General features: G+C 39.4%; 1 protein-coding gene across 1 annotated transcript in view; it reads left to right on the top strand.

Annotated features, from left to right (window-relative positions):
• Nucleotides 1–16,874, top strand: part of LOC135479752 (collagen alpha-5(IV) chain-like) — a 50,709-nt gene extending 33,835 nt beyond the window's left edge. Inside the window, exons 27-41 of the mRNA XM_064759657.1 lie at nucleotides 75–164; nucleotides 970–1,131; nucleotides 2,462–2,557; nucleotides 3,200–3,289; nucleotides 3,851–3,984; nucleotides 4,557–4,917; nucleotides 5,593–5,778; nucleotides 6,192–6,325; nucleotides 10,445–10,589; nucleotides 11,000–11,128; nucleotides 11,993–12,200; nucleotides 13,050–13,162; nucleotides 14,512–14,718; nucleotides 15,112–15,198; nucleotides 15,702–16,874. Coding sequence (XP_064615727.1) covers nucleotides 75–164; nucleotides 970–1,131; nucleotides 2,462–2,557; nucleotides 3,200–3,289; nucleotides 3,851–3,984; nucleotides 4,557–4,917; nucleotides 5,593–5,778; nucleotides 6,192–6,325; nucleotides 10,445–10,589; nucleotides 11,000–11,128; nucleotides 11,993–12,200; nucleotides 13,050–13,162; nucleotides 14,512–14,603 — 1,940 coding nt within the window. The 3' untranslated portion in view covers nucleotides 14,604–14,718; nucleotides 15,112–15,198; nucleotides 15,702–16,874. The remainder of the gene's footprint in view (nucleotides 1–74; nucleotides 165–969; nucleotides 1,132–2,461; nucleotides 2,558–3,199; nucleotides 3,290–3,850; nucleotides 3,985–4,556; nucleotides 4,918–5,592; nucleotides 5,779–6,191; nucleotides 6,326–10,444; nucleotides 10,590–10,999; nucleotides 11,129–11,992; nucleotides 12,201–13,049; nucleotides 13,163–14,511; nucleotides 14,719–15,111; nucleotides 15,199–15,701) is intronic.
• Nucleotides 16,875–18,793: the final 1,919 nt, after the last annotated feature.

The raw sequence follows: 18,793 nt of genomic DNA, 5'->3' as shown, positions 1-18,793 counted from the left end.
TATTGACAATTATTGCTGTATATGAATTATGAACAAAAACTGATCAAAAACCTGTCATTGTTTCCGGTCACCAGGTCTGAAGGGTGATATGGGTGATGCTGGTCGCCCCGGCACCCCAGGGCGAGACGGATTAGATGGGTTACCTGGACTAGACGGTCGTAAAGGTGAGACGTGAATGAAGAAGTGAGCAGTTTAGTTTGAAGTTTTGATTTGAGACAAGAATCCGTTGTGAAATCTGTCCTTGTTATCTCTGACACCAGGCTGAACTACTCTGAACCACCATCGAATGTAATGGTGCAGGAGTAAAATAAAAACCTTGGCAGACTGTTGGCAGTAATAGTAATGATAAAGGGGCCTCCATGGCCGAGGGTTTTAGCATGCCAGTAACAACCCAGGAGCCTCCCACCAACACGGCCTCTGTGAATTCAAGCCCAGCTCATCCTGACTCCTCTGATGTCGTACGTGGGAAGGTCTCTGAGCAACCTGTGGATGGTTGTGGGTTTACCACCATACTGCTGGTCGCCGTCGTATAAGCGAAATATTTTGGGGTACTGTGTAAAACCCCAGTCAAATAAATAAATAAAATAATAATGATGACTTCATATATTGATGGTGAATCACTCAGATAAATACAGTTTGCTCTTCCCTTTAGCCCTGTAACTTGGGAACATATTAACCGTAATTTGTACAATGATATGTCTGTTCTGATATAATGCGACTACATGTATGTAAAATTCAAAGTCAGCATGTGAACTTAAGTCGAGGTCATGTTGACTTTGTCTCCGGTCGTACGTTGGAGGGCCTGCTCGAAACCTGCGGATGGTCATGGGCTTTCCCCACCATAATGCAAATTAACCGAGTTTGCATAAGTATTCTTGAGTCAGCACCACTCAAATAAATAGATCTGGCACTCTGGCCGGTTTATTGTGTCCAGTACAGGCTCATTTGGACCCTCATTCCTTTTTGCAGGAGGTTCGGGCGACCCTGGACTGAGAGGCCTGGATGGACGGCCAGGTATTCCAGGCAGGAAAGGTGGACGTGGCCTGGATGGCTTACCTGGTGGGCGAGGTTTGCCTGGTGACCCAGGATACTACGCAGCTAAGGGAGAGCCTGGATTGCCCGGGCTGCAAGGTATAAAGTTAATCAGTCCGCTGAGTGCAGGTGGGGTTGGGTATATGTAGGTGGGAGCTGTCAGCTCTGAAGGATGAGGTCAAAAGTCACACACTGCCATGTGGATGCGCCCTTTTTTCTGCATGACTTACTTAGTCACATGAAGTTGATCACTTCACGGGTCATAACATGAGTTATGAATGCACATATATATTTGGATTTTTTTTAAATGATCGCCAAGCGAATAGACAGCATTAAAACGATTTCAAAGAGTAAAAAAGAAAAATTAAACGAAAAAAAAACAAAAAAAAACTTATATACATGTAAGAATGGGCACTTAATGAAGAAATTACAGTTGGGATGGGAAAACAGTCAAAAACTTACCGCATAAAGGATTTTCATTTCGTCTGATTTGGCTTATGAGAAAAATTTGTTTTAAAGACTACGCCATACTTCAAATGGAAGTGTCTGATGAATGGCACTCAGGAAGTGTGTATGAGGATGCTTAGCTGAGTAGGCCATGATATAATATTGTTCATAACGACGTATAAGTGTAAAGTTACAAGCTGATGAATGGCACTCAGGAAGTGTGTATGAGGATGCTTAGCTGAGTACACCCATGATATAATATTGTTCATAACGACGTGGAAGTGTAAAGTTACAAGCTGATGAATGGCACTCAGGAAGTGTGTATGAGGATGCTTAGCTGAGTAGGCCATGATATAATATTGTTCATAACAACGTGGGAGTGTAAAGTTACAAGCTGATGAATGGCACTCAGGAAGTGTGCATGAGGATGCTTAGCTGAGTACGCCATGATATAATATTGTTCATAACGACGTGGAAGTGTAAAGTTACAAGCTGATGAATGGCACTCTGGAAGTGTGTATGAGGATGCTTAGCTGAGTAGGCCATGATATAATATTGTTCATAACGACGTGAAAGTGTAAAGTTACAAGCTGATGAATGGCACTCTGGAAGTGTGTATGAGGATGCTTAGCTGAGTAGGCCATGATATAATATTGTTCATAACGACGTGGAAGTGTAAAGTTACAAGCTGATGAATGGCACTCAGGAAGTGTGTATGAATATGGAATGTTTATACTGTAGCAATTAGGAGGACCATTATTTCCTGCATTTATTGGAATTATGTAAATATGTTAAGGTCATCGTTATGTGTACCATACTTTGATAAGCACGAACTAATAACTTTTCTGTAGCTACTGAGTAACGCATGAATATGTTTAAACTGAGGTCAAATTTTTCATTTAGCCACTGTGCATGTGAAAAAGAAGGGTATATATAAGTTTGTATGTAACTGATGCTTACTGGTTCCTACGTGTATCTGTAGGAGTGCCTGGGTTACGAGGCCGCCCAGGTGAGGACGGCTTACCTGGCAGGAAAGGAGAGCCAGGTGTACCAGGGCCTAGCTTACCTGGACGTGTAGGTAAGTGGTCAGTACAAGAAGTCCTGATAGATGAGGATCCAGCAGATAGGAACAGTGACTGATGTCTTGTACTGAAGTAGCATTTATTTAAATGAAAAATATTTTGAACAGTAATGAGCGCCATAATTCTTCATATTATTCAACCACCTCTGAAACCAATATTTTGAAACACTTCGAGAAAACTTATAATGGAATGTCGAGAAATAGTTTGCATAGTTTTATGAAACCTGCGTCTCTCAGTTTTAACTGAATGCATGAATTCCACTGAAACAAGTGCTTCAGTTGTCGAAATGGTTTAAGGTTTACAGTATATGCGGTGAACTTAATGAATTTAATTGCTTAAGCTATAGACTGAAAAAAAATCTTCATGAGCATTTAATTTTTCGTCTTAGTTGACATGGTTGTCATTTTATTGCTTATGTTCCCCTAACACATAATATTGGCCACCTTGTAACTGTGACTGATTGAACAGTGCCATTCTCAGAAAAACTTTGTGAGAACTGGTGACATAAAACCAATGTGACAAAATGAAACAGTTCCAATGTCCTTTGATCTCATTTGTTTCAACTGCTACTTCCTGTGATATGATGTACACGATGTATGATTAACAGCTGTCATTCACCTGTGACTGTCTGATTACAGGTGAGAAAGGATATCCAGGTGAGCCTGGCAGAGATGGTTTTCCTGGTTCGCCAGGCTTCAAGGGATCTGTGGGTGACATGGGACTGCCAGGTAAGACTTCATCTGCTCTTTCTTAGCGTGTTGGGATTGGTAGGTTGAGACTGACTGTAAAGGCAAAATCATTATTGGTACAAGTTAAAAACTATCAAATAATCACAACAAGAAAGATTAGTCAAAATTATAGTTAAAAATAACTTATATTTTTCATTTTCTGTCAAATGAAAGCATCTTTCGATGGGTTTCACAAACTATAGTGGTAGATGTAAATACAATGACATCAGGATAGATTACTGGTTTATGTCACCAGAAATAGGTGAATTATATTCTAGTGTTTTAAGCTGTAATTGAATGAATTACTGAGTACACCTGTACATATTTGCTTAATTACGGAGTACACCTGGACATATTTGCTTAATTACTGAGTACACCTGTACATGTCTGTTTCATTATTAAGTACACCTGTACATATTTGCTTAATTACTGAGTACACCTGTACATATTTGCTTAAATACTGAGTACACCTGTACATATTTGCTTAATTACTGAGTATACCTGTACATGTTTGCTTAATTACTGAGTACACCTGTACATGTTTGCTTAATTACTGAGCAGGTTTGGATGGACTGCCAGGAGAGTCAGGTAGAGATGGTTTCCCAGGAGAACCAGGTAGAGATGGCATACCTGGCCTAAAGGGACCTGATGGAGAACCAGGCTTACCTGGATTACCTGGGGTTGGAGGAGAAAGAGTAAGATTTCGCCATTGGTACAACGCCAGAAACTGATATCTCCAGAATGTAGGATTGTGGCACACAGCAAACAGCTTCAGTGGATTGTTTGTGTTGTTGAAGGTCACACTGTTGTCTAGCCAGAAAAAATTGGGATTTTGACAAAATATGCTGGTACAAACCTCTTTCATTAGGATGCCTTTTGTTCTGGAAAAGTGTAGAATATGTAATGAAACCATCCCATGTTCCCGTTTTTTTTTGTTTTTTTTTTTGTCCTGAAAAAGTGTGAAATATGTGATGAAGACATCCAATGTTTCTTGTTGTCCTGGAAAAGTGTGAAATATGTTATGAAGACATCCCAATAGCTAAATCTATGTCATAGCAAATCCTCTCTGTGCTGATATTACCAGTAGATAATGTAAAATTCCCTGTATATGAAACTAACAAGGACTGTTTTGGACTTAAAATTGTGTAGGTGAGAGCTCAGATCCCCAATCCCTTCATAGTAAAACCTTCAATTTGACACTCCCATAGTAGTCCAAAGCTGTGTTCCTTGTGCAAGCATCAATTCATCATGTGGTTCACTATTGCAGGGCACATCGGGATTACCTGGTGTACCTGGCCGCAAAGGTGAACCTGGAGATGCAGGTCAGTTTGGGCTCCCAGGTCTTCCTGGTCCAGTAGGTCGTCCTGGTGAGGACGGCCTTCCAGGGCGGATGGGCAATGATGGCTTCCCGGGGCAGAAGGGAGAACCTGGCCCCAGCGGACCAGATGGGTTCCCAGGAGAGCAGGGAGGTCGGGGCGAGGATGGATTCCCTGGTAACCCTGGCGACAGAGGGCGGGATGGAGATCCTGGATTGCCTGGTCGCTCAGGCTCACCCGGCTTTAAGGGTCTCCCTGGAGATACAGGCTATGTAGGCCTGCCAGGTATACCTGGTGAAGACGCCCCATTTGGTAAGGACATAATCTATATAAGCTGTCCGTGTGTGTGCTTAGCTGGGAGATGTAACATGACTTTATTATTTCTATAAAGTTGAAATGTCAGGGTTTCCTTCACTGATAAAAGTGATATCTCACTGGCTAGAGTTAAACATCACTTCTGTTATTACATGCCCTGACTCCATGACATCACAATGAAACATTTTGTTTTGTAAAATCGCGTCTCGTGGGTCATCATTTTCAAATCTCGAGCGAAAAGTATTTATGATATTAAAACTTGATTGTGAAATATCTTCTATTCACTGTTTGCTTGTATTACTGTATTGTAGAATCATAATTTGTTAATGAATCCTTCTTCACGAATGTTAAATACCTAAATCTTCTAAAGTAGCACATATTATAATTGTAAAAATGTTGATCAACTTTCTCCCAATTAGTACTCTATAATTAAATTTAATTATGTCAATTAAAGCGGTTCAAAAATTATGGCAGTTATGTTCAGATTCCGTTGTACAAACAGCTAAGATATTATTTAGCTAAGGTTTTTAATTAGTTATGATAAAAATTTAACTGTGCAAGCAAAGAAAATTCCTAAACCATGGTGAAATGGAAGAGAAGGAAAAAAAAAACAAGATCTAATTCCTAAAGGTATACGGACTTAATTGTGCCTGTTTGTTATTACCTGAACAGATCAGCCAGGTGAGCGTGGTGAAGACGGGATCCCCGGAGTGTCAGGCTTACCGGGCAGGACAGGCCAACCAGGTGACCCAGGATTTGATGGGCGACCGGGCAGGAAAGGTGAACCAGGGGTGCCAGGTGTGGGACTGAAGGGAATAAAGGGGGAGCCAGGTCTGTCAGGACTACCAGGTCTGCCAGGTGAGTCAACGATATAAACAAGTAACTCTTTTGTGATGTGACCAGAGGTTAGCAATCCTCTTATGTTTAAGGGTTAGTACTTCATTTACCAACATTCCTCTTGTGTTTAAGGATCACTTCTTCATTGACCAAAATTCCTCTTGTGTTTAAAGATCAGTACTTTGTTTACCAATATTCCTCTGATGTCCTCTGTCTCATGTTTCATGTGGATATATACCTGTGTATAGTGAGTGAGTGCTTTGAGTTTAACATCATACCTAATCATTTTTCAGTCAAATGACGACAATACCTATATGTATATCTTTGTTATGTGTCTAATTGATGTTCATTCAAATATACCTGTGTCAGAACTGTGTTTAATATGTTCAGTTTCAATTTCATGCCTCAACCTGTACATTTGTTTGCTGTCACAGGTATTGATGGATATCCGGGATCACCTGGGGAGCCAGGCTTACCTGGACTGCCAGGTTTTAAGGGTGACCCAGGGCCGAATGGCCCACCAGGGCCAGATGGCAGACCAGGTCTCCCAGGGCCAGATGGACCCCCGGTAAGCTTTGTGGGTCTGCTTGACCAGAGCTGTCTAAAGCAAGGACAATAAAGTGGTCTTAGCTGACATCCTATTGATATCTCCTTGTGGTAAATAAGATGGTCTTATGCTAAGGACATCTTATCTTACAAGATGTAAATCACTAAGATCTCAATCGTAGCCTTATCTTACAAGATGTAAATCACTAAGCTCTCAATCGTAGCCTTATCTTGCAAGATGTAAATCACTAAGATCTCAATCGTAGCCTTATCTTGCAAGATGTAAATCACTAAGATCTCAATCGTAGCCTTATCTTACAAGATGTAAATCACTAAGATCTCAATCGTAGCCTTATCTTATAAGATGTAAATCACTAAGATCTCAATCGTAGCCTTATCTTGCAAGATGTAAATCACTAAGCTCTCAATCGTAGCCTTATCTTTTAAGATGTAAATCACCAAGATCTCAATCATAGCCTTATCTTACAAGATGTAAATCACTAAGCTCTCAATCGTAGCCTTATCTTACAAGATGTAAATCACTAAGCTCTCAATCGTAGCCTTATCTTACAAGATGTAAATCACTAAGCTCTCAATCGTAGCCTTATCTTACAAGATGTAAATCACTAAGATCTCAATCGTAGCCTTATCTTACAAGATGTAAATCACTAAGATCTCAATCGTAGCCTTATCTTATAAGATGTAAATCACTAAGATCTCAATCGTAGCCTTATCTTGCAAGATGTAAATCATTAAGCTCTCAATCGTAGCCTTATCTTACAAGATGTAAATCACTAAGCTCTCAATTGTAGCCTTATCTTGCAAGATGTAAATCACTAAGCTCTCAATCGTAGCCTTATCTTATAAGATGTAAATCACTAAGATCTCAATTGTAGCCTTATCTTACAAGATGTAAATCACTAAGATCTCAATCGTAGCCTTATCTTATAAGATGTAAATCACTAAGATCTCAATCGTAGCCTTATCTTGCAAGATGTAAATCACTAAGCTCTCAATCGTAGCCTTATCTTTTAAGATGTAAATCACCAAGATCTCAATCATAGCCTTATCTTACAAGATGTAAATCACTAAGCTCTCAATCGTAGCCTTATCTTACAAGATGTAAATCACTAAGCTCTCAATCGTAGCCTTATCTTACAAGATGTAAATCACTAAGCTCTCAATCGTAGCCTTATCTTACAAGATGTAAATCACTAAGTTCTCAATCGTAGCCTTATCTTACAAGATGTAAATCACTAAGATCTCAATCGTAGCCTTATCTTATAAGATGTAAATCACTAAGATCTCAATCGTAGCCTTATCTTGCAAGATGTAAATCATTAAGCTCTCAATCGTAGCCTTATCTTACAAGATGTAAATCACTAAGCTCTCAATTGTAGCCTTATCTTGCAAGATGTAAATCACTAAGCTCTCAATCGTAGCCTTATCTTATAAGATGTAAATCACTAAGATCTCAATTGTAGCCTTATCTTACAAGATGTAAATCACTAAGATGTCAGTCGTAGCCTTATCTTATAAGATGTAAATCACTAAGATCTCAATCGTAGCCTTATCTTACAAGATGTAAATCACTATGATCTCAATTGTAGCCTTATCTTACAAGATGTAAATCACCAAATTCTCAATCGTAGCCTTATCTTACAAGATGTAAATCACCAAATTCTCAATCGTAGCCTTATCTTACAAGATGTAAATCACTAAGCTCTCAATCGTAGCCTTATCTTATAAGATGTAAATCACTAAGCTCTCAATCGTAGCCTTATCTTACAAGATGTAAATCACTAAGATCTCAATTGTAGCCTTATCTTATAAGATGTAAATCACTAAGCTCTCAATCGTAGCCTTATCTTATAAGATGTAAATCACTAAGATCTCAATCGTAGCCTTATCTTACAAGATGTAAATCACCAAGCTCTCAATTGTAGCCTTATCTTACAAGATGTAAATCACTAAGATCTCAATCGTAGCCTTATCTTATAAGATGTAAATCACTAAGATCTCAATCGTAGCCTTATCTTGCAAGATGTAAATCATTAAGCTCTCAATCGTAGCCTTATCTTACAAGATGTAAATCACTAAGCTCTCAATTGTAGCCTTATCTTGCAAGATGTAAATCACTAAGCTCTCAATCGTAGCCTTATCTTATAAGATGTAAATCACTAAGATCTCAATTGTAGCCTTATCTTACAAGATGTAAATCACTAAGATGTCAGTCGTAGCCTTATCTTATAAGATGTAAATCACTAAGATCTCAATCGTAGCCTTATCTTACAAGATGTAAATCACTATGATCTCAATTGTAGCCTTATCTTACAAGATGTAAATCACCAAATTCTCAATCGTAGCCTTATCTTACAAGATGTAAATCACCAAATTCTCAATCGTAGCCTTATCTTACAAGATGTAAATCACTAAGCTCTCAATCGTAGCCTTATCTTATAAGATGTAAATCACTAAGCTCTCAATCGTAGCCTTATCTTACAAGATGTAAATCACTAAGATCTCAATTGTAGCCTTATCTTATAAGATGTAAATCACTAAGCTCTCAATCGTAGCCTTATCTTATAAGATGTAAATCACTAAGATCTCAATCGTAGCCTTATCTTACAAGATGTAAATCACCAAGCTCTCAATTGTAGCCTTATCTTACAAGATGTAAATCACCAAATTCTCAATCGTAGCCTTATCTTACAAGATGTAAATCACTAAGCTCTCAATGGTAGCCTTATCTTATAAGATGTAAATCACTAAGATCTCAATCGTAGCCTTATCTTACAAGATGTAAATCACCAAGCTCTCAATTGTAGCCTTATCGTGCAAAATGTAAATCACTAAGCTCTCAATCGTAGCCTTATCTTACAAGATGTAAATCACTAAGATCTCAATGGTAGCCTTATCTTATAAGATGTAAATCACTAAGATGTCAGTCGTAGCCTTATCTTACAAGATGTAAATCACTAAGATCTCAATTGTAGCCTTATCTTATAAGATGTAAATCACTAAGATGTCAGTCGTAGCCTTATCTTATAAGATGTAAATCACTAAGCTCTCAATCGTAGCTTTATCTTACAAGATGTAAATCACTAAGATCTCAATCGTAGCCTTTTCTTACAAGATGTAAATCACTAAGATCTCAGTCATAGCCTTATCTTACAAGATGTAAATCACTAAGATCTCAATCGTAGCCTTATCTTCCAAAATGTAAATCACTAAGATCTCAATTGTAGCCTTATCTTATAAGATGTAAATCACTAAGCTCTCAATCGTAGCTTTATCTTATAAGATGTAAATCACTAAGATCTCAATCGTAGCCTTTTCTTACAAGATGTAAATCACTAAGATCTCAATCGTAGCCTTATCTTATAAGATGTAGATCACTAAGATCTCAGTCATAGCCTTGTCTTACAATTGACACTCTCTTGCATGAATGGATTGCAAGCTGCGATAGTTGTAACTTACAGTCACAAATTACAATCAAGTCGACCCAAGATCAAGCTGTAAATATTTATAATCGCCCCAAAAGCAACAATAAGTACAAATACTTGCCCTAGGTAGACTGTTTGGTAGAACATTTCGACACGATTTGCAAAGATGTGCAATGATATTCTTTCAAAAAGATGCTACAAGCTTTTTTTTACATGTTGTTGCTCTGAGCTGCTGAACCATTTTGATGTAGATCTCTTTTGAAAGTGAAAGCAAGTAAAGTTATTGACCAGTACATTGTCCATTTACACGTGCCACCTTTATGTACGAGTCAAACTTGGCCTACAATCGTGATTGTAACTTCAAAAATTTACAATCGCTTTGCAATCTCTTTGCAAAAGCAAAGCAACATATTTTAACAATAAATTGTAAAGTCAATTTTAAGGTCTACAATCTCTTTGTGCAAGCTGCCCCTTATGGTGAAAGTGGCTTATGGCTCGCTTTGACCACATGTATCAGGCCTTTCAGGTTGCAAGTTCAAATCCAGTTCTGGCTGTTTGGCTCAGGCTTTAAATCAGGAGCAGTTAATACTCTTTTGGCCTCCACCTGTCATAAATTGGACCATCATCATGTAAGTGAAAAATTTTGAACATTAAGCGTCAATCTTCATGCCAATTCTGTTCTTGTTTACCCCCAGGGTTTGAATGGCCTGCCGGGTTTGGGCGGGTTTAAGGGAGAACCTGGGTACCCAGGTTTGCCTGGCTTGGATGGCATGAAAGGGTTGCCAGGAGACAACGGTTTTCCAGGAAATGCAGGCAGAGATGGCCCCAGAGGAGACCCAGGTGAGTGGGGGCGTTACATGATCAGGCTTGTAAACAGGAGGGTGGTGGGTAGGGGAGGGTTATGTATGGCGTGTTTAGCTGTTTCGTGAAAATGGACATTTTATAGCCTTTTGCGAATCTTTATGAGTGGTAAAATAGGCTTGTATACTTGTTCATTATCATGAGGATTTTTGATTAATAATATAGGCCCCATATTTCCAAGGTTTACCCATTCTTTTAGTAGCATTTAGTAGTGTCTACACTAAAACCTTTGCTGATATGGAATAAATATATTTTATCATCCATAGAATCCATGGAGTGTAACTCAAGATTCTTACCTATTAACTATTGTCAAGGTATATCTGTTTGTTACATATATTTGTTTTTTTTTTTTACCTGAGCTAATGCTTACATGTCTTATTGCCACACAGGTGTACCTGGTCGCAAGGGAGAGCCTGGTTACTTACAGAGACCAGTGGAGCTGCCACCCCAGAAGGGAGAACCAGGAGACGTGGGCTTCCCGGGAGCTCCTGGGTTTCCAGGCCCTGTGGGTGAATCAGGTAAGACAAAACCTAACTCAGGTAAAAATGGTTGTGGGTGAATCAGGTAAGACAAAACCTGACTCAGGTAAAAATGTTTGTGGGTGAATCAGGTAAGACAAAACCTGACTCAGGTATAAGTGTTTGTGGGTGAATCAGGTAAGACAAAACCTGACTCAGGTATAAGTGTTTGTGGGTGAATCAGGTAAGACAAAACCTGACTCAGGTATAAGTGTTTGTGGGTGAATCAGGTAAGACAAAACCTGACTCAGGAAAAAGTGTTTGAGGATGCTGGAATAGGCTCACTAAAATGTTGTAAATACCCGAAGTCTTTTTTTTTTTCAATGTCGTAGGAAGGTATAAATATAAAAATGAAACATGAAAATCATCTAAAATTGCTGCCAGCAGTTTGTCCTGTTGAAGATATATTTGATCAGAAAGCCTTGAAAACTGGAAAATTATAAAAGCATCAAGATCGGAAAAAAACAAAAAGGCAAAATTTTCAGTTTTATTTTTATTCTGTTTTTGGATATTTAGTCTCGGCTTGTCTGTTAAACACAAAGTAGAGTTGGTGTTACCTTAGTATAACAGGGTGATTTATAGTTTGTGGGAAAAATCCATCCAATTACAGGTGACATACTGTGCATGCTGGTGCCTTATATTTGACTGGGTTAACAAGGGTTGTCTGGTACAGATACTATGACAGACGTGCATGCTGGTGCCTTATATTTGACTGGGTTAACAAGGGTTGTCTGGTACAGATACTATGACAGACGTGCATGCTGGTGCCTTATATTTGACTGGGTTAACAAGGGTTGTCTGGTACAGATACTATGACAGACGTACGCTGCATTTCTCTCAAGTTGGTGGCCCATGTATTCACAGGTTTACCTGGAGTGGATGGTATGCGTGGTACCGATGGCAGGCCCGGGCTGTATGGTTTACCTGGAATCTCGGGACGCAAGGGAGAGAGGGGTCCATTTGGAAGAGAGGGGTTACGGGGTCTGCCTGGTCTGGAGGGACCCCCAGGGTTTCAGGGATCACCTGGACAGCCTGGTCCCTCAGGAGGAGCGTACGGCTTCCATTTCGCAAGGTAAGTTGTTATATCTTGTGCTTTCATAAAAAACCTAGGTGAATACTGAAAGTTTAGTATAAAGTATGTGAAAATGCACTTTCAAAAAGACATTGAGGCCATACAATAATACTTTTGATGTGAACACTTAAGATTTTGTGAAATTTATGAGAAAAAAAAAAAATCAAGCAAAAAAAAAAAAAAGCTAAACATCAGATGAAAGCCAATGATATAAGTCTATCTGTCCAACCCTCCAGCTGTCATGCTTTTATTTCCATGCGGTAACTTCTCCAGATATTGTCCAGCTTGGATTATGTGCAGCTTCAACAATATAACAATACAACATAACAAAGAATGCTCTGAATGTTCTATTTCTCTTCTACCTACTAGTCCAAGATTGCTGTGATGTTAGATTTGGCAAATGTTTGGATTGGCCAAGGATGGTCTCAAACCAGCATCAGTGTGCGTTCCATTTAAATGGCGTTGGAAAGAAAAATACGTATCAAATGTGTCTCCACAGCCTGAAGTTTGCAGACACTTGTGTTTGTTATCTTTTTGTCTGTCCATGTATCACAAGCACTATGTTCATGGATTATTTCATAGGCCACGTGGGCCCAAGATTCCATGGTAATACTCAAAGGGAACGGCTGTACCAACAGCCTGGACATATACGGCAAGTGCAGGTAACTGCGTCAGGCGTCAGGAGCGCACTCGTATAGCTGGTTTGTTGCCAGCCTTGGCAGAACAAAATTTTGCCAACGCAAATGGCAGAGCAATCTTGGACTACCACTTCTATGTAAAACAATGTACGAAACACACTAACTCTGACACACACATGTAAACATGCTTGTCAACTTTCCTCCACTACAGACACAGTCAGACCTCAGAAGTCCCCAACTGCCCCGAGAACACAGTACGGTTGTGGACGGGTTACTCGCTCCTTTTTGTGCAGGGAAACAGCCGAGCAGCAGGGCAGGATCTTGGTGAGTCAGCTAGTGTGGTGTCCTCATACAGGATTTTAGTGAGTCAGCTAGTGTGGTGTCTTCATACAGGATCTTGGTGAGTCAGCAAGTGTGGTGTCCTCATACAGGATCTTGGTGAGTCAGCAAGTGTGGTGTCCTCATACAGGATTTTGGTGAGTCAGCAAGTGTGTCCTCATACAGGATCATGGTAAGTCAGCAAGTGTTGTGTCCTCATACAGGATCTTGATGAGTCAGCTAGTGTGGTGTCCTCATACAGGATCTTGGTGAGTGAGCAAGTGTGTCCTCATACAGGATCATAGTGAGTCAGCAAGTGTTGTGTCCTCATACAGGATCATAGTGAGTCAGCAAGTGTTGTGTCCTCATACAGGATCTTGGTGAGTCAGCTAGTGTGGTGTCCTCATACAGGATCTTGGTGAGTCAGCAAGTGTGGTGTCCCCATACAGGATCTTGGTGAGTTCAGCAAGTGTTGTGTCCTCACACAGGATCCTGGTGAGTCAGCAAGGTGTTGTGTCCTCATACAGGATCTTGGTGAGTCAGCAAGTGTGGTGTCTTCATGCAGGATCTTGGTTAGTCAGCAAGTGTTGTGTCCTCATACAGGATCTTGGTGATCAGCAAGTGTGGTGTCTTCATGCAGGATCTTGGTTAGTCAGCAAGGTGTTGTGTCCTCATACAGGATCTTGGTGAGTCAGCAAGTGTTGTGTCCTCATACAGGATCTTGGTGAGTCAGCAAGTGTGGTGTCTTCATGCAGGATCTTGGTTAGTCAGCAAGTGTTGTGTCCTCATACAGGATCTTGGTGAGTCAGCAAGTGTTGTGTCCTCATACAGGACCCTTATGTGGGATTCATCCTACTCTTTTATTGACATTAATACCAGGAAATTTTGTCTGACCATCCTGCTAATTTCTCAAAAGAAAATTTTTGAAAGTTCAAGTCATTCACTGTAGTGGTGTAAATTATCACCAGTTTGAATACAACACACTTCATTTTAAAGCACTAGTAAGCAGATTTCTCTCTTAATAGCAACAGCACCGTAAATTTCAATGAGAGGCATATGTGACTTATTTGGGTATCTTGTTGTTGCAATGTTGCAGTTGCATTAAATTTACTACCTGTGGTCAGAATCATCTCATTGCCAGTTTTGCATAGTTGCCTTATTTCCAAATTTGAACAACTTTAATATCAGAATTAAACCTCAGACCAACACAGGTTGTTTCAGTTCCGAACCATGACGCTGACTGGGATTTATTGCACAACTCCCTCATCCCATATACGAGATCCGAGTAGCCATATGACTAAAGAGAAGACCCAGTACATTTACTGACAACTGATACATAACATTTGTGTTTGTAGGTAACAGCGGAAGTTGCTTAAGGAGGTTCCACACAATGCCGTTCATGTTCTGTAACATCAACAACGTTGTGCACAGTATCCTGGAGAAATGACTACAGCTATTGGCTCTCCACCCCAGAGCCCATGACCCCATGATGAAACCCCGTCCGTGGGGACCAGATCAAGCCCTTCATCAGCAGGTGTTCAGTCTGTGAATCCATCTCTCAGGTGAGATCGGTGTAAAAGAATCCTCTTTAGTCTAGTGGCGGAGGCTCAGACTCAGAGATCACTGGTGCAAATCAGTGTTTAGCCCTCTCACACCTGGGCTGTTTTTGAAGATATGAGTGACTTAATTCTATGAGAACTTTGTGATCCTGAGTCCTGTAACAAAAGTTGACTAAATTAAGCTTCCTTAACAGTATAGTCTTGGAAACCAGGACTTTCTTTGTGAATATTGCTGAGGATTTTTCATTTCATTTCTAAAAACTGGCTCATGAAGTTTGGATAGGATATCCAGGTGAACTAGCTACTTGTACATGAAAATTCAGCTGTAGTTACACCTTTGCTTATCTTACTCCACACCCTGTTCAACTGCTCTTGTTTGTGTCTGTTCCACCACAGGTCATTGCTGTCCACAGTCAGACCATGGTCATCCCAGACTGTCCACGAGGATGGTCTGGCCTCTGGATAGGCTACAGCTTCGTCATGGTAAGAAATTCAGGGTATTTCTAAGAAAGTCCAGCCCATGCAGGGCAGAATGAAGTCAAACTTCATATGGAATGTCAAAGGAAGAAACAGTCAGAAAGAAAAAATGTTCATTTTTTGAGGATGTGTTGTTGGAGTGATCGTGGATATGGTGGCAAATCAAGAGTAACTTTCTACAAGCAGGCCGCCAGCATTCCACAGGCTCACCAATATTGGGCTAATGGCAGACATCAAGGATGACACTGATTATTTTAGGCTGCTGGCATGTATCCCTACTAGATCCAAGGTGCATAAATGAACATATCAGTATTTTCAGGAACAGTTACAAACACATTTAGAAAAAAAAATCAGAAAGAAAGAGAAAAAAAAGAAACTTGTTTCCCTCTTGCATTGTCCAATTTTTTGCATGTAGGTAGCATATTTTGATTTCATATTTGACCTGTCTTTGGTCATCTGACTTCCACACAAAATATATATATATATATTTCTTGCCTTTCTGTTTTCAGCACACTGGAGCAGGAGCTGAAGGGACAGGTCAATCTCTCGACTCCCCAGGTTCCTGTCTAGAAGATTTCCGCTCATCTCCGTTCATTGAGTGTCACGGCAAAGGCACATGTAATTACTATGCCACCTCATACAGTTTCTGGATGTCCACTATAGACAGAAACCAGCAATTTGTCAGACCTCTCTCAGACACTCTTAAAGCCGGCGATCTCAGGCGGCGAATCAGTAGATGTAAAGTTTGCTTGAAAATAGCTTAAAGAATTTCAACAATTTAAAACACAGAGGAAAAAAATGGCAATATATATTGGTTAGGGTTTTTTCTATTCTTAATCAAGGAGCACATTTCCAGAAGGGTGGGATATGTGCACCAGTAGTTTTCTCTCCAGGTTTGGTTATATTTATGCGCATTGGGCCTGGAGACGAAAGACAGACGTTATTCAACGAAGATTTTAATTTCCACATTCGTATGGATTATTCAGCGAATCTTACTTCTGAACTGATGGAAGGTGTCAGTAATTCTCATTATTACCGTGTTTTTATACTCATAATTAAAACTGAATTGCCATAGTCTGATATGTTTTTGATATAGGTTTTGTGTCTAGCCAAGCTCACTGTATGATACGCAGCATGATTTCTGTATTTAGTTCGGGTTTTTTTTTTTTTTACGATATTTTATCGTAATAGCAACATACTGTACATGTTCTGGGTTTGGAAGGATGGACTAATTTTGATGGCTCTGATAAGTTTCAGTGAAAAAATTTGGTTGAATAAATCTTTTGGACTTAAATTTATCCATGCCACCAATTTTCATGTGTCACACCGCCATGTTGCAGTAGCTGTATTAAAAATGTGTGTTCTAGTTTAGAGAAGCCACCATTGTTTGTTCAGACAGGTGGCTCCCCCAAGTGCCAATCGTCCGTATTAAAAATGTAAACTGGTAGTGTATTCATATATAATATTACCTGACCTTTTTTTTTTTCGTTGTTCTTATGTTTGTCTCGTTCTTTCAGCCTGTGGAATGGCTGATGATAATAACACTGCCATGTTTTTGTTTGATGTAAGGGAATATACATGTATCTGTGATGTTAGGACTCTCAGCTCCAACAACGTTTAATACAAAACTGTACAGATTGTCTTTTAACCCAAATCTCTTTGAACTGTGCAAAGGGTTTGCTCTGATCCGTAATCAAAAAAAAATAAATAGGAAACAGTTTGGTCTGAGAAATGCTGCTCGGAAATTAAATCTGTGCCATAAGTGTGCAGTCGTCGTATTTTCAATATTTGGTGCTTGTTAACTTTCATTCAGCATTTCTCGGACTGGAGTAAAATTTTTAGGAAGGTGAAGTTTGAAAAAAATTGAAATGTTGTCTCTAGTTCACACTTTTCTTTTTTTTTTTTATGCCAGTTTCTTGAAAAGTTGTTACCAGAAATATACTCAAGACAAATCCAGTTTTTTTCTTATCAGCTCAATAAGATTCTGTTTTGTCAGTCATGGTGCAAATAAAATATTTTAACAAGTCCACCTAAATATTTGTGGTGTGTTCTTAATGGTCAAATGTGACACCCCTTAGGAATTTGGTGTGTAATTTGCTGGAGAAGTCAGTGGTTCAGTCAGACTACAATCTGAGCACCGTTCTTTTCTTGAATGCTTCAGTGGCCTATTGGTAAGAGCATCTGCCTCCAGGTCGGGATCATGAAGCAATATGAGGCTTGAGTCAAAATTTCACATCACTATAAAATTGTTATTTCTTACGCAACAAAGTCAAAGTACTGCATAGCAACATAAATTGTGGGTGAGTTATTGTAAAACAAATTTCACCTAAAATAAAGGAAAGGAACATACAATTCTATTGACTGAAATTCTGACTTACGTCCAAGATTAATTTGTGATCCTGGGGCCTGGGATCAAAGCCAAAGATTGTAAAAATGGCAAAAAAAAGAAAATCTTATTCTAATACTGGGGACGGTTTCACAAAGCCATTTCTGACTTTAAAAATTTTAAATTTGAAATATGATCTTCAAGTTTATTTTTAGGCCTTAGAAATTAAAATTTTTTCCACGTCCTTAATGTTATCTTGAGGCAAATGTGTCCAAATTTCAACTTCCAGTATTAAAAACTAAGAGCAGTTCTTAAATTCTGTCAGAAATGGTTTTGTGGAATTGATCCCTGGTCTTGATTGCTAGTACACTTTTCAACAACAGCTCCGTGTTTTCATGCAAATCTATTTGATATTTTTTGTTTGGTTTTACCACATCATAACTAATTTACTCAAGTTATTCATCTCGTTTCATCTCAAATTCATCTCATGCTGGACTGCATGGTTTCATTCCACCATAATTCTGGTGACCGTGGTGTAAGTGAAATGTTCTTGGGCATGGCATATAGCACCAATTAAATAAATAAATAAATAATTTGAATATGTATTTTAGTTGCAGTAGATATGCTTAACTGTCAGAGGGTTCTGATTTTAGGCCACATCCGCTGAACAACATACATTTAATCCCATCGAATCTCTTCCTGTCATGCATTATCTGGGCTTGATTCCAGAGCCATTTTTGATCGAGGTCCAAATTTGAGATTGGGTATTATAGCTTAATTTAGGGCTTTATAAATTAAATTTTTGACCACCTCAATGTTACCTTAAGACAAAGGTGTCCACATTCAGTACAAGAATCTAAGCACTGTGATGAGATCTTTACTTTTGACTTAGATCAGACAGGGGCTTTGTGGAATTGACTTTGTGGAATCGTATATATCCAGCCGTCAGTTAGGAGCTGGTCTTACCTTTCAATCTCCGAGATACACAAGGAGAAGCTTCTAAACCCAGTTGTGCACCCTCTCTCACTGCTTGTGGGACCCTGGTTGAAGAACACTTTTTTTTTTTTTCCACCAGTATGGTGTACATCCACATGGAAAAGTTCATACGGTTATTTGTTTATTTGAATGGCATTTTACGCTGTACTCAAGAATATTTCACTTATGTGACGGAGGCCAGCATTACGGTGGCAGGGAATCGGGCAGAGCCCGGTTGTTGGCAGACCAGTTCATAAGTAGCTTGCCACAGGTAGGTGATTTCCCCAGGCACTCATCGGT

Source organism: Liolophura sinensis, chromosome 12 (assembly GCF_032854445.1).
Source record: "Liolophura sinensis isolate JHLJ2023 chromosome 12, CUHK_Ljap_v2, whole genome shotgun sequence".
NCBI classification, from domain to species: Eukaryota; Metazoa; Mollusca; class Polyplacophora; order Chitonida; family Chitonidae; genus Liolophura; species Liolophura sinensis.
Note: the sequence above shows the minus strand (reverse complement) of the source record. Positions and strands in the feature narration are given on the sequence as shown.